The sequence below is a fragment of the Electrophorus electricus genome, chromosome 6 (assembly GCF_041902795.1).
Source record: "Electrophorus electricus isolate QZ-2024a chromosome 6, ASM4190279v1, whole genome shotgun sequence".
Taxonomy (NCBI): Eukaryota; Metazoa; Chordata; class Actinopteri; order Gymnotiformes; family Gymnotidae; genus Electrophorus; species Electrophorus electricus.
The window spans coordinates 35,837,289-35,851,273 of record NC_137502.1 but is presented as its reverse complement, the minus strand read 5'-3'; the positions used below and the strand labels follow the sequence as shown (position 1 = coordinate 35,851,273).

The 13,985-nt window shown below is 37.4% G+C and overlaps 1 protein-coding gene across 1 annotated transcript in view; it reads right to left on the bottom strand.

Annotated features, from left to right (window-relative positions):
- The window catches only part of LOC118241147 (uncharacterized), a 34,389-nt gene that overhangs the window by 18,666 nt on the left and 1,738 nt on the right, over positions 1–13,985 (bottom strand). Inside the window, exons 3-18 of the mRNA XM_081716691.1 lie at positions 13,836–13,883; positions 12,733–13,119; positions 12,576–12,641; positions 9,345–9,851; positions 8,732–9,118; positions 8,556–8,624; positions 7,168–7,662; positions 6,554–6,940; positions 6,394–6,465; positions 4,817–5,293; positions 4,204–4,590; positions 4,044–4,115; positions 2,451–2,945; positions 1,838–2,224; positions 1,678–1,749; positions 74–568 (exon numbers count right to left, since the gene is read on the bottom strand). Coding sequence (XP_081572817.1) covers positions 74–568; positions 1,678–1,749; positions 1,838–2,224; positions 2,451–2,945; positions 4,044–4,115; positions 4,204–4,590; positions 4,817–5,293; positions 6,394–6,465; positions 6,554–6,940; positions 7,168–7,662; positions 8,556–8,624; positions 8,732–9,118; positions 9,345–9,851; positions 12,576–12,641; positions 12,733–13,119; positions 13,836–13,883 — 4,803 coding nt within the window. The remainder of the gene's footprint in view (positions 1–73; positions 569–1,677; positions 1,750–1,837; positions 2,225–2,450; positions 2,946–4,043; positions 4,116–4,203; positions 4,591–4,816; positions 5,294–6,393; positions 6,466–6,553; positions 6,941–7,167; positions 7,663–8,555; positions 8,625–8,731; positions 9,119–9,344; positions 9,852–12,575; positions 12,642–12,732; positions 13,120–13,835; positions 13,884–13,985) is intronic.

The following is a 13,985-nucleotide window of genomic DNA, read 5'->3' as shown; positions in this document are numbered from 1 at the left end:
AAGACTAATGGACCCTAATTTGTTTCTCATGACCACGTGTATAATGATAAAGACGTAGGAAAATGCACTCTACCTGCAGTGTATGTGGGCAGAGGAATTGACACATCTGGCTTGACCAGTCTGTAGACATAGTAATGTCCTGGACAGGCTTTCACTTGTATTGGGCTGGACGTGTAGTAATTGCACTGGTTTCCATACCACCCGTATCCCCCGTACCACCAGTAGTACCCCCAGTACCACCAGTAATTGTAAGAAAAGGAGCCATAGATTTCTCGAGTAACAATTCCATCCTCAATAAGGGGATGTGAACCACCAAGCAGTAGTGAGGTGTATCCGCCAGATGTTATAGAACCCACACACCACTCAGAAATCTGTGCATCTTTTCCCTGTAGATACAGCCGATACCATCCATTCCATTCAACAGTGGTGTCATCATGACTGCTGTAGTAACCGGAGGAACCGTAAGCATAGTAACCATAACCATAGTAACTGTATGTGGTTCTCCAGGTGTCATCAAGAACATTGTGGTTATAGCAGGGGTCAAATGTAGAGGTGGCTGGACTGGTTGCTGTGTAAAAACAAGTCATTACACACATCTCAGAATTGAAATATGACCTTTTGCTGTGATAATAGTTGTAATATAACAACATGTGTATGTCTATTCTGTAAATACAGTGTCTGTTTAAACATGATTTTAAGTGCATAAATAAAAAAAATATATAGTCTGTTGTTAGCATGTGAACAACCATCATTCAAAGACATAAGCTTGATTGCTTTATAAAAGACCGTGCAGCTAATTACCCCACTTTGCAGGAGATGTAGAAAGTGGTGTATGATTTTGTGGGTTTTTTTTTAATAGTTGGGTCTTTACTCTGCAGTTGCACATATATGAAATACAACTGAAATATATATATATTGGGTGTGTCTAGTAAAGCTGTGAACAAGGTTAAGTACAAGGAGGGTCTTTTTAATGTGGATCTGTTGTATCAGTGTTGGCTGAGGTCCAGGCTATGAACTCTTGTTCTCATCTATTCTTTCTTCAATGGTTAGCTTTTAATTAACCTTAAGCGATTTCTGTATTGTATTTTTCTGTACTTTATTTTGTAATATGTTATCCTTTTATCTGAAAAATCTTAACTTCCATTTAATTTATGTCATTCTTTGCTTTATATTTTATTTTTCGTTTTGTCACAATGTTTTATTTTATTCATTTTCCATCACTACCTATATCGATGTAGAGCTTCTGAACCCAGTAGACAGGAACATAAAGAATGGAGAGGAATCCAGAACTAGGGATTAACTGGACACTCTTGGTAATAAAGAATCTTAATTGAAAACTACTAATGCAAACAAAACTAAGCAATATGGATAGGAAAACAAAAGGATTAAATCCACTGTTTACTAAGGGATAAACAAGACACAACTGCACTTGAGAAAGGATGTACAATATGAAACATGACCACATCAGGCTGTCACCAGATGAACCATAATAGAAAAGGGGTGAAACTGACAGTGATGTATAAAGATTTAAATTATAAACACTGCCATTTAATTTGTGGATAATGCATGTAGCTGCAATGAACAATATGCATTATCTAGTCTGTTTAGTTTGTGTAAGTAATCCAGACAATTGATCAATTTATATAGACTGAAAAATAATTTTTTTTAGCAACTTACTAATGTTTGTGTTGAGTTTATTTCCATTGGATATGGTTGTAGGTGCAGAAATTGGAGTGATGGTGCTTGCATCTGTAAAAAGAAAATTTGACAAGAGGGTTGGCAGCATAAAGCCTGTAGAAATCTTTACATGTTTAAAATCATGTATCATTTGTCCTACCTGTACAGTAGGCCATGTTGCAGAACATTGGCCTGACAATCTCATAGACATAGAAATTGCCTGGGCATGCTTTAACACGAATTGGGGTAGACTTGAAGTAGCAGCAGTCAGATCCTGCATTTGCACAGACCTGGCGGGTGACCACTCCATCCTCTAGCTGAGGATGAGGACCATTGAGCCACAGAGTGTAGAAAGTACCACATCTGGAAACATCAACACAGTTCTCTGCCATACGGATGTCCATCCCATTGTACAGCAGGCGGTACCAGCCATTCCAATGGAAGTTGCTGTCACAAATTCCCAAACCAGGTGCATTATTGGCTCTCCAGGGTTGGTCCAGGGTGATGTAATCATTGCAAGGATCATACGATGGGCTGGTTAAAGCCACTGTCAAAGATATATGAAAAGTAAAAATGTCCTTCATTCCTTTTATAAAATGTTCTACAATTTTTAAAGCATTAATCATTTTTATATTAATGACTTCTAGTGATATCTGATTACATTTCAAATCCTTTTTGTCATGAAATTATTTATTTAGTGAAGACTAATGGACCCTAATTTGTTTCTCATGTCCACGTGTATAATGATAAAGAAGTAGGAAAATGCACTCTACCTGCAGTGTATGTGGGCAGAGGAATTGACAAATCTGGTTTGACCAGTCTGTAGACATAGTAATGTCCTGGACAGGCTTTCACTTGTATTGGGCTGGACTTGTAGTAATTGCACTGGCTTCCATACCACCCGTATCCCCCGTACCACCAGTAGTACCCCCAGTACCACCAGTAATTGTAAGAAAAGGAGCCATAGATTTCTCGAGTAACAATTCCATCCTCAATAAGGGGATGTGAACCACCAAGCAGTAGTGAGGTGTATCCGCCAGATGTTATAGAACCCACACACCACTCAGAAATCTGTGCATCTTTTCCCTGTAGATACAGCCGATACCATCCATTCCATTCAACAGTGGTGTCATCATGACTGCTGTAGTAACCGGAGGAACCATAAGCATAGTAACCATAACCATAGTAACTGTATGTGGTTCTCCAGGTGTCATCAAGAACATTGTGGTTATAGCAGGGGTCAAATGTAGAGGTGGCTGGACTGGTTGCTGTGTAAAAACAAGTCATTACACACATCTCAAAATTGAAATATGACCTTTAGTTGTAATATAACAACATGTGTATGTCTATTCTGTAAACACAGTGTCTGTTTAAACATGATTTTAAGTGCATAAATAAAAAGAAATATATAGTCTGTTGTTAGCATATGAACAACCATCATTCAAAGACATGAGCTTGATTGCTTTATAAAACACATTGCAGCTAATTACCCCACTTTGCAGGAGATGTAGAAAGTGGTGTATGATTTTGTGGGGGTTTTTTAATAGTTGGGTGTTTACTCTGCAGCTGCACATATATGAAATACAACTGAAATTTATATATATTTTGGGTGTGTCTAGTAAAGCTGTGAACAAGGTTAAGTACAAGGAGGGTCTTTTTAATGTGGTCTGTTGTATCAGTGTTGGCTGAGGTCCAGGCTATGAACTCGTGTTCTCATCTACTCTTTCATGAATCGTTAGCCTTTAATTAACCTTAAGCGATTTCTGTATTGTATTTTTCTGTACTTTATTTTGTAATATGTTATCCTTTTATCTGAAAAATCTTAACTTCCATTTAATTTATGTCATTCTTTGCTTTATATTTTATTTTTCGTTTTGTCACAATGTTGTATTTTATTCATTTTCCATCAGTACCTATATCTATGTAGAGCTTCTGAACCCAGTAGACAGGAACATAAAGAATGGAGAGGAATCCAGGACTAGGGATTAACTGGACACTCTTGGTAATAAAGAATCTTAATTGAAAACTACTAATGCAAACAAAACTAAGCAATATGGATAGGAAAACAAAAGGATTAAATCCACTGTTTACTAAGGGATAAACAAGACACACGTGCACTTGAGAAAGGATGTACAATATGAAACATGACCACATCAGGCTGTCACCAGATGAACCATAATACAAAAGGGGTGAAACTGACAGTGATGTATAAAGATTTAAATTATAAACACTGCCATTTAATTTGTGGATAATGCATGTAGCTGCAATAAACAATATTCATTATCTAGTCTGTTTAGTTTGTGTAAGTAATCCAGACAATTGATCAATTTATATAGACTGAAAAATAATTTTTTTTAGCAACTTACTAATGTTTGTGTTGAGTTTATTTCCATTGGATATGGTTGTAGGTGCAGAAATTGGAGTGATGTTGCTTGCATCTGTAAAAAGAAAATTTGACAAGAGGGTTGGCAGCATAAAGCCTGTAGAAATCTTTACATGTTTAAAATCATGTATCATTTGTCCTACCTGTACAGTAGGCCATGTTGCAGAAGATTGGCCTGACAATCTCATAGACATAGAAATTGCCTGGGCATGCTTTAACACGAATTGGGGTAGACTTGAAGTAGCAGCAGTCAGATCCTGCATTTGCACAGACCTGGCGGGTGACCACTCCATCCTCTAGCTGAGGATGAGGACCATTGAGCCACAGAGTGTAGAAAGTACCACATCTGGAAACATCAACACAGTTCTCTGCCATACGGATGTCCATCCCATTGTACAGCAGGCGGTACCAGCCATTCCAATGGAAGTTGCTGTCACAAATTCCCAAACCAGTTGCATTATTGGCTCTCCAGGGTTGGTCCAGGGAGACGTATTCATTGCAGGGATCATAAGATGGGCTGGTTAAAGCCACTGTCAAAGATATATGAAAAGTAAAAATGTCCTTCATTCCTTTTATAAAATGTTCTACAATTTTTTAAGCATTAATCATTTTTATATTAGTGACTTCTAATGATATCTGATTACATTTCAAATCCTTTTTGTCATGAAATTATTTATTTAGTGAAGACTAATGGAGCCTAATTTGTTTCTCATGACCACATGTATAATGATAAAGACGTAGGAAAATGCACTCTACCTGCAGTGTATGTGGGCAGAGGAATTGACACATCTGGCTTGACCAGTCTGTAGACATAGTAATGTCCTGGACAGGCTTTCACTTGTATTGGGCTGGACGTGTAGTAATTGCACTGGGTTCCGTACCACCAGTAGTACCCCCAGTACCACCAGTAATTGTAAGAAAAGGAGCCATAGATTTCTCGAGTAACAATTCCATCCTCAATAAGGGGATGTGAACCACCAAGCAGTAGTGAGGTGTATCCGCCAGATGTTATAGAACCCACACACCACTCAGAAATCTGTGCATCTTCTCCATGTAGATACAGCCGATACCATCCATCCCATTCAACAGTGGTGTCATCATGACTGCTGTAGTAACCGGAGGAACCGTAAGCATAGTAACCATAACCATAGTAACTGTATGTGCTTCTCCAGGTGTCATCAAGAACATTGTGGTTATAGCAGGGGTCAAATGTAGAGGTGGCTGGACTGGTTGCTGTGTAAAAACAAGTCATTACACACATCTCAGAATTGAAATATGACCTTTAGTTGTAATATAACAACATGTGTATTTATATTCTGTAAATACAGTGTCTGTTTAAACATGATTTTAAGTGCATAAATAAAAAAAATATATATAGTCTGTTGTTAGCATGTGAACAACCAGCATTCAAAGACATAAGCTTGATTGCTTTATAAAATACATTGCAGCTAATTACCCCACTTTGCAGGAGATGTAGAAAGTTGTGTATGATTTTGTGGGGTTTTTTTTTAATAGTTGGGTCTTTACTCTGCAGTTGCACATATATGAAAAACAACTGAAATATATATATATTGGGTGTGTCTAGTAAAGCTGTGATCAAGGTTAAGTACAAGGAGGGATCTTTTTAATGTGGTCTGTTGTATCAGTGTTGGCTGAGGTCCAGGCTATGAACTCTTTTTCTCATCTACTCTTTCGTCAATGGTTAGCCTTTAATTAACCTTAAGCGATTTCTGTATTGTATTTTTCTGTACTTTATTTTGTAATATGTTATCCTTTTATCAGAAAAATCTTAACTTCCATTTAATTTATGTCATTCTTTGCTTTATATTTTATTTTTCGTTTTGTCACAATGTTTTATTTTATTCATTTTCCATCACTACCTATATCGATGTAGAGCTTCTGAACCCAGTAGACAGGAACATAAAGAATGGAGAGGAATCCAGAACTAGGGATTAACTGGACACTCTTGGTAATAAAGAATCTTATTTGAAAACTACTAATGCAAACAAAACTAAGCAATATGGATAGGAAAACAAAAGGATTAAATCCACTGTTTACTAAGGGATAAACAAGACACAAGTGCACTTGAGAAAGGATGTACAATATGAAACATGACCACATCAGGCTGTCACCAGATGAACCATAATACAAAAGGGGTGAAACTGACAGTGATGTATAAAGATTTACATTATAAACACTGCCATTTAATTTGTGGATAATGCATGTAGCTGCAAATGAACAATATGCATTATCTAGTCTGTTTAGTTTGTGTAAGTAATCCAGACAATTGATCAATTTATATAGACTGAAAAATAATTTTTTTAGCAACTTACTAATGTTTGTGTTGAGTTTATTTCCATTGGATATGGTTGTAGGTGCAGAAATTGGAGTGATGGTGCTTGCATCTGTAAAAAGAAAATTTGACAAGAGGGTTGACAGCATAAAGCCTGTAGAAATCTTTACATGTTTAAAATCATGTATCATTTGTCCTACCTGTACAGTAGGCCATGTTGCAGAAGATTGGCCTGACAATCTCATAGACATAGAAATTGCCTGGGCATGCTTTAACACGAATTGGGGTAGACTTGAAGTAGCAGCAGTCATTTCCTGCATTTGCACAGACCTGGCGGGTGACCACTCCATCCTCTAGCTGAGGATGAGGACTATTGAGCCACAGAGAGTAGAAAGTACCACATCTGGAAACATCAACACAGCTCTCTGCCATACGGATGTCCATGCCATTGTACAGCAGGCGGTACCAGCCATTCCAGTTGAAGTTGATGTCACAAATTCCCAAACCAGTTGCATTATTGGCTCTCCAGGGTTGGTCCAGGGAGACGTAGTCATTGCAGGGATCGTAAGATGGGCTGGTTAAAGCCACTGTCAAAGATATATGAAAAGTAAAAATGTCCTTCATTCCTTTTATAAAATGTTCTACAATTTTTAAAGCATTAATCATTTTTATATTAGTGACTTCTAATGATATCTGATTACATTTCAAATCCTTTATGTTAGTGAAATTATTTATTTAGTGAAGTCTAATGGACCCTAATTTGTTTCTCATGACCACGTGTATAATGACAAAGAAGTAGGAAAATGCACTCTACCTGCAGTGTATGTGGGCAGAGGAATTGACACATCTGGCTTGACCAGTCTGTAGACATAGTAATGTCCTGGACAGGCTTTCACTTGTATTGGGCTGGACGTGTAGTAATTGCACTGGCTTCCATACCACCCGTATCCCCCATACCACCAGTAGTACCCCCAGTACCACCAGTAATTGTAAGAAAAGGAGCCATAGATTTCTCGAGTAACAATTCCATCCTCAATAAGGGGATGTGAACCACCAAGTAGCAGGGGGGTGTAACCACCAGATGTCATGGAGTTCACACACCATTCAGAAATCTGTGCATTTTGTCCCTGTAGATACAGCCGATACCATCCATCCCATTCAACAGTGGTGTCATCATGACTGCTGAAGTAACCAGAGTAACCATAGGTGTAGTAGCCATAACCATTGAAACTATATGTAGTTCTCCAGGTGTCATCAAGTACGTTGTAGTTGTGACAAGGGTCAAAGGTATCAGTGACTGAACTGATTGCTGTAAAAAGAATAATTACGAGTTTCATTTAGTTTTATAGCAAGTAAAATGTTAAAAAAAGAAAGTGTTCTATAAAAATACTTTATATGACTCAAGGAATTCAGCTTGTGGTAGAATGAAGTGTCGCTTCCTGACCCCAGGCTCAGGAGGTCAGACTGTGTCCTTCTGAGGCATTGGTTTAAGCTCATCCCTTTGTATTTCTAGAAGCAGACTACCATACTGTGCTATTGACCACTGGCATGAGAAAAAAGGTATGGTAGCAATGGTAGGTATGGTAGCTATATATATATATATATATATATATATATATATATATATATATATATATATATATATATATATATATATATAATTATTATTGTTATTGTACAGTGAAGATCATTGACAGTAAAGGTCCTCTGCAGAATGTGTGAGAGATGCCCTGCCAAAATGGCATGAATAATAGTCAACTGAATGGAGCACTGTATCTGTGTATTGATGTCAGAACAGTTGTGCCTATATAAGCTGTATTAGCCACTCATTTTTGGATGAGGTTATCATTCTTGTAAAGGTCTTTTCTCCAAATGGCTATAGCTTCACCTTTATCAGCTTACTTAATAACAAAGTGCAGAGTATTCTTCCAAAGTGCAGAGTATTCTTCCTTGGGAGTTTTATACTTTTTGGCTCGTTTGTACAAATGCATTACTGGGAGGTGTCCAAGGGTACTTGTAGAATTATATTTCGATGAGTCAAGGTTTCCACCAACAAGACAAAATGGATAGAGTGATTTTCCTTTTTATATTATTAGCCTCAGTGGACCACATGCATTAGTTTTTGTATTAAGTTTGAATCTGTAATCGAGACGATCAATCAATTTATTATAGACTTTAAAAATGATTTTTATAGCAACTTACACATGGGTGTTGTGAGTTCTGTTCCACTGGACATGTTTGCAGACACAGGAATTGTTATGCTGCTGGCATCTAAAGAAAGAAAATGTGAAAACAGGGAAGAGAACATAACCTGTAGAACTCTAGAAATGTGTTGGAAAATAAACACATGAAATGAATGAATAAGATGAATGTCCTACCTGTACAGTAGGCCATGTTGCAGAACATTGGTTTGACAATCTCATAGACATAGAAATTGCCTGGGCATGCTTTAACACGAATTGGATTGGACTTGAAGTAGCAGCAGTCAGATCCTGCATTTGCACAGACCTGGCGGGTGACTACTCCATCCTCTAGCTGAGGATGAGGACCATTGAGCCACAGAGTGTAGAAAGTACCACATCTGGAAACATCAACACAGCTCTCTGCCATACGGATGTCCATCCCATTGTACAGCAGGCGGTACCAGCCATTCCAGTTGAAATTGCTGTCACAAATTCCCAAGCCAGGTGCATTATTGGCTCTCCAGGGTTGGTCCAGATAGATGTATTCATTGCAGGGATCATAAGATGGGCTGGTTAAAGCCACTGTCAAAGATATACAAAAAGTAAAAATGTCCTTCATTCCTTTATAAAATGTGCTACAATTTTTAAAGCATTAATCATGTTTTTATATTAATGAATTCTAATGATATCTGATCACTCTCTGAATCCTTTGTCATGTACCTATTTATTTAATGAAAACTAATGGACCCTAGCTAGTTTCTCATGAGCACTTATATAATGATGAAGAAGTAGGAAAAACGCACTCTACCTGCAGTGTACACGGGCAGAGGAATCGAAACATCTGGCTTGACCAGTCTGTAGACATAGTAATGTCCTGGACAGGCTTTCACTTGAATTGGGTTGGACGTGTAGTAATTGCACTGGCTTCCATACCACCCGTATCCCCCATACCACCAGTAGTACCCCCAGTAGTACCCCCAGTACCACCAGTAATTGTAAGAAAAGGAGCCATAGATTTCTCTTGTAACAATTCCATCCTTAATAAGGGGATGTGAACCACCAAGCAGCAGTGGGGTGTAGCCACCAGATGACATGGGTTCAACACACCACTCAGAAATCTGTGCATCTTCTCCCTGTAGAAACAGCCGATACCATCCATCCCATTCAACAGTGTTGTCATCGTGAGTGCTGAAGTAACTGGAGAATCCATAAGTATAGTAGCCATAACCATAGAAACTGTATGTGGTTCTCCAGATGTCATCAAGAACATTGTAGTTGTAGCAGGGGTCAATAGTAGAGCTGTCTGGACTGGTTGCTGTAGAAACACATCATTATGGAGATCTTTACATATATTTCCCATCGCATCCATTCTAGTGATATTGTTGAAAATATAACTCATTCTTGGGTTAATTTGAACATGATTTTCAATGAGTTACAATGAGTATAGTGCTCCTTCAGAGGCAAAGGTTATAATGGTTTTGAATGTGACCAACTCACTTCTATCTGTCCTAGTAAATCTAGAAATTGTTGCATGATCTGTGCATGCCTATAGATGACCTATAGTCTGTAACTACACTTATAAAATACAACTGAATGGTAAAATAGGAGGATAAGATAAAGCTGCCAATACATATAAATACTACTAACATGTCTGGTTAGTGCAAATAAACGAGGCTTTTGCCTTGCTTTTTCTGAGCAATGGAGGCCACAGGAATGTTTCTCTGTGTGTCTACCTATTGGAATTTATTATGGCAAGTAACAGGTGATCAAGGTGTATCCCATTCTGCGTTTAAGGCTACATGTGAGAGCTGAGATTTCATTCAGGTGCAGGGTATATTTTAGGCTGAATAATAAGCAGGTTGTTCCCTGCTGCTACCAAAACCACAGAAAATTTGCATGAAGATGGGTAACCATCGTAGTATCAATGAGTTGCATATAGATGTATACCAAATAACGTGACATGAAAAGGAAATATTTCTTTTTACATTTTATATAACTGCTTGCTACCACAGCAACTAACTAGGAGTCCCCATGTTGAACATTTGCTGTAGTTCAGGGCAGTATCTAGGCTTCCAACCATGGAATTTTTGCAAAAATATATTTTAATGCTACTTCTTTTTTTTAACCATATAGAGGACTTATTATATGAAAAATAAGAATATTGCTACTTGGTCACCTGAACCTGTCACTTTCTGTCAGAGAAAATTCTGTCACACAAAATTCTGGATATGCCGCTTCTTATCAAAATATAGCAAACATCCATTGACTATTATTATTTGAACTAGTTTACTCCTAGTTATATTTGTCTGTCAAAGCCTTGATTGACGAGTGCTAGTGATGTCTGTTAACTGTCGAAATAGATTAAAAACTGGTGTAATAGACTTACATGACTCATCTTTTATGGCATTATATATATATATATATATATATATATATATATATATATATATATATATATATATATATATATATACATACACACACTTACATATTCAGAACTTTTCTGAATTTAGTCTATCGCTGCCAAAATCACACCCTTACTTCACTTGCAGAGTCAATGAATTACTCACTGCAGTCTCTGCAATGTCTCCTATTGTATTTGTCCTTGGTGACTTTACCATACATGTCGATACAAACTGTAGTTGCTCAAGATTTTGGAACTGAAGTAGAATTTTTTGAGTTTTGATTTAGCACTTTGATTTCCCCACTTACTCTCTTGGGCACTCACTTGATTTGTTTCGTCCCCTTGGTTTAAATGGTGTTGTTGGTTCTAAGATTTGGATCTCTGATGATTTACTTGTTGACATTAGTCTTATGTTGCCTCTATGGACACCAGAGATGAAAACCACAATATCCTCTCATAACCTTAATCCACTTAATCTTCAGTCCTTTTCTGTTTCTATGCACTTTTTTTTTTTGGATTACCAATCCATGCTGTCCAAAGCAAATGCTCTCAAACTATAATTACACTATCTATAAAGCTCCTGGTACACATGCCCTCTTGTCAATCCACCCTGTGCCCTCAAACCGTTCCTGTCCTTGGATTACTTCTGAGCTCCAGGCCAGGAAAGCAGAAGGCCATCATAATGCACATTATCAACTCATTATTATACAAGACTGCAATCAATGTTGCACATTAACATTACATTGTGAGAAATATAAAGTACTCATAAACTTCCATAATCTTGGTGCCATTTTTGATTCTCTCTTAATTTTCATCTTTGATTCTCTTTTCATTTGAATGTCATCAGGTCTCTTATTAAGATTTATTAATTAATCCTGCATTAATCCTTCTACAGTCTCCATAACATTTTCAAATTTTGCCCCATGCTCAGTAGCAACGTGCTTGATTGTGGTAATGCCACTTCTCTTTTGTCTCCCAGTTAAACTCTCCAGATTTGCTGAATCGACACTTCCCATTGAAACTGAATGGGATCCCTTGCATTGTGTTGTTTTACCTGACCAGTAGAAATCCACTGTAACACCAGCTGAATGTGGTACATAGTACTACAGCAGTAATTTAGCTGATAGAGCTTGAGCAATTGAGGGTTAAGGGTCTTACTCAGGGGCACAGCAGTGGCAACTTGGCGATGGTGAGGATTAAAATGACAACCTTTCAATTACTCCAAGCATATTATTATTTAAAGCACCATTAAGTGAGAGAAAAGCACTTTATAAATAACATTTTTATTCAGTGTGCTAATGACAATCACCAGTCCACTTATCAATTATAAAACCATACCTACCTATTATGTGATCAGAACCAAGCACAAACATAAGCCAACATTAAGACATTTTGCCATTTTCACTTTTGGTGTCTGTTTTCAAAGCAACACACTGCTTCAAGGTAACAGACTGTTTTAGTATTACATTAGTATATGGATAATAAAAGTAGACTGTAATTTTCAAAAATGTTTTTTACTGCAATTGACTTTGTGGATAATTTGTGTAAACTGGTAAATATGATCGTTTGTCTATGTTGTAGATGTAATTCAGAAAGTCAATAAACTTCTGAAAACAAATTTTTGAGACAACTTACTGATGGTTGTGTTGAGTTCAGTTCCACTGGTTTCAGATGTAGGTGAAGGTGTGATGCTGCTGACATCTGCAGAAAAGAAAATGTGGAAACAGTGATGACAAAGCCTGTAGAACTCTAGAAATGTGTAAAAAAAAAATAATAAAGACATGTAAAATACCTGTACAATAGGCCATGTTGCAGAATATTGGCCTGACAATCTCATATACATAGAAATTGTCTGGGCATGCTTTAACACGAATTGGGTTGGACTTGAAGTAGCAACAGTCAGATCCTGCATTTGCACAGACCTGGCGGGTGACCACTCCATCCTCTAGCTGAGGATGAGTACCATTGAGCCACAGAGTGTAGAAAGTACCACATCTGTAAACATCAACACAGCTCTCAGTCATACGGATGTCCATCCCATTGTACAGCAGGCGGTACCAGCCATTCCAGTTGAAGTTGATGTCACAAATTCCCAAGCCAGGTGCAGTATTGGCTCTCCAGGGTTGGTCGAGGGTGACATAGTAATTGCAGGGGTCATAAGATGAATCATTGACAGCAACTGTCAAAGAAAAATAAAACATAAATAAAAATACATTCTTGTTTTGTGCGCTATAGTGGAGTGGTGGCAGGATGTGTGATGTGCCCGTCTGAAACCCTTGGGATGCCAACTAAAGCAAGCCCTCTTAACTCTGGAAGAGCACAGCTTGGCACATTTGGTACTGCATGTTCCACTAGGCCCCACATCATTGTACTGAAGCCAATTGTTGGAATCTGTTGTATCACTATATTTTCTCAGCAAGTTTGGTGATGTTTTGCATCAGATTTTATTCAGAGTATTGTGATTATTTGCACAGAAACCTGAATGTTTGTTAATGGTTACAAAGTATTACTACATAATGTCTAAGCATCAGTAAAAATGTGTAAATGTGTTCTGTGTAATGTAAAGCTGTGCTGAGGATGGTCTGCCACATGAACCACATCTAGTCATTCAATAAGTTCAGTGTACCTTCTAAATGGCCAGAAACTGATCACTGTAAAAGAGCTAGAAGATGGCTAATGTGAATAATACATAGCACAGCATGGTATAAAGACTATACAACAACAAGAGGTTTATAATACACAAGTGATTCTAATTAAACACTTTAATCAAAAATGTTTTTTTCCTAATGATGAAATATACATAGATCTAAAAACCAGTAAGGTAAATAATTATTTATTATCTCATTGTATAAATGACTCAAAATCAGTTCCATGTAGAGGAAGTGAGTAGTTTACCGGTATTGTGAGAGATTGCAGTGGTAAGTGTTGTAAAGCTGTCCACATCTGCAATAGAAACATTTTCAAAATGAGTAGTTTTAGGAAAACTACAAACATAAAAAATGATTATTATTATTAACGTGAGGAAATATGTGTTGAAATAGCATT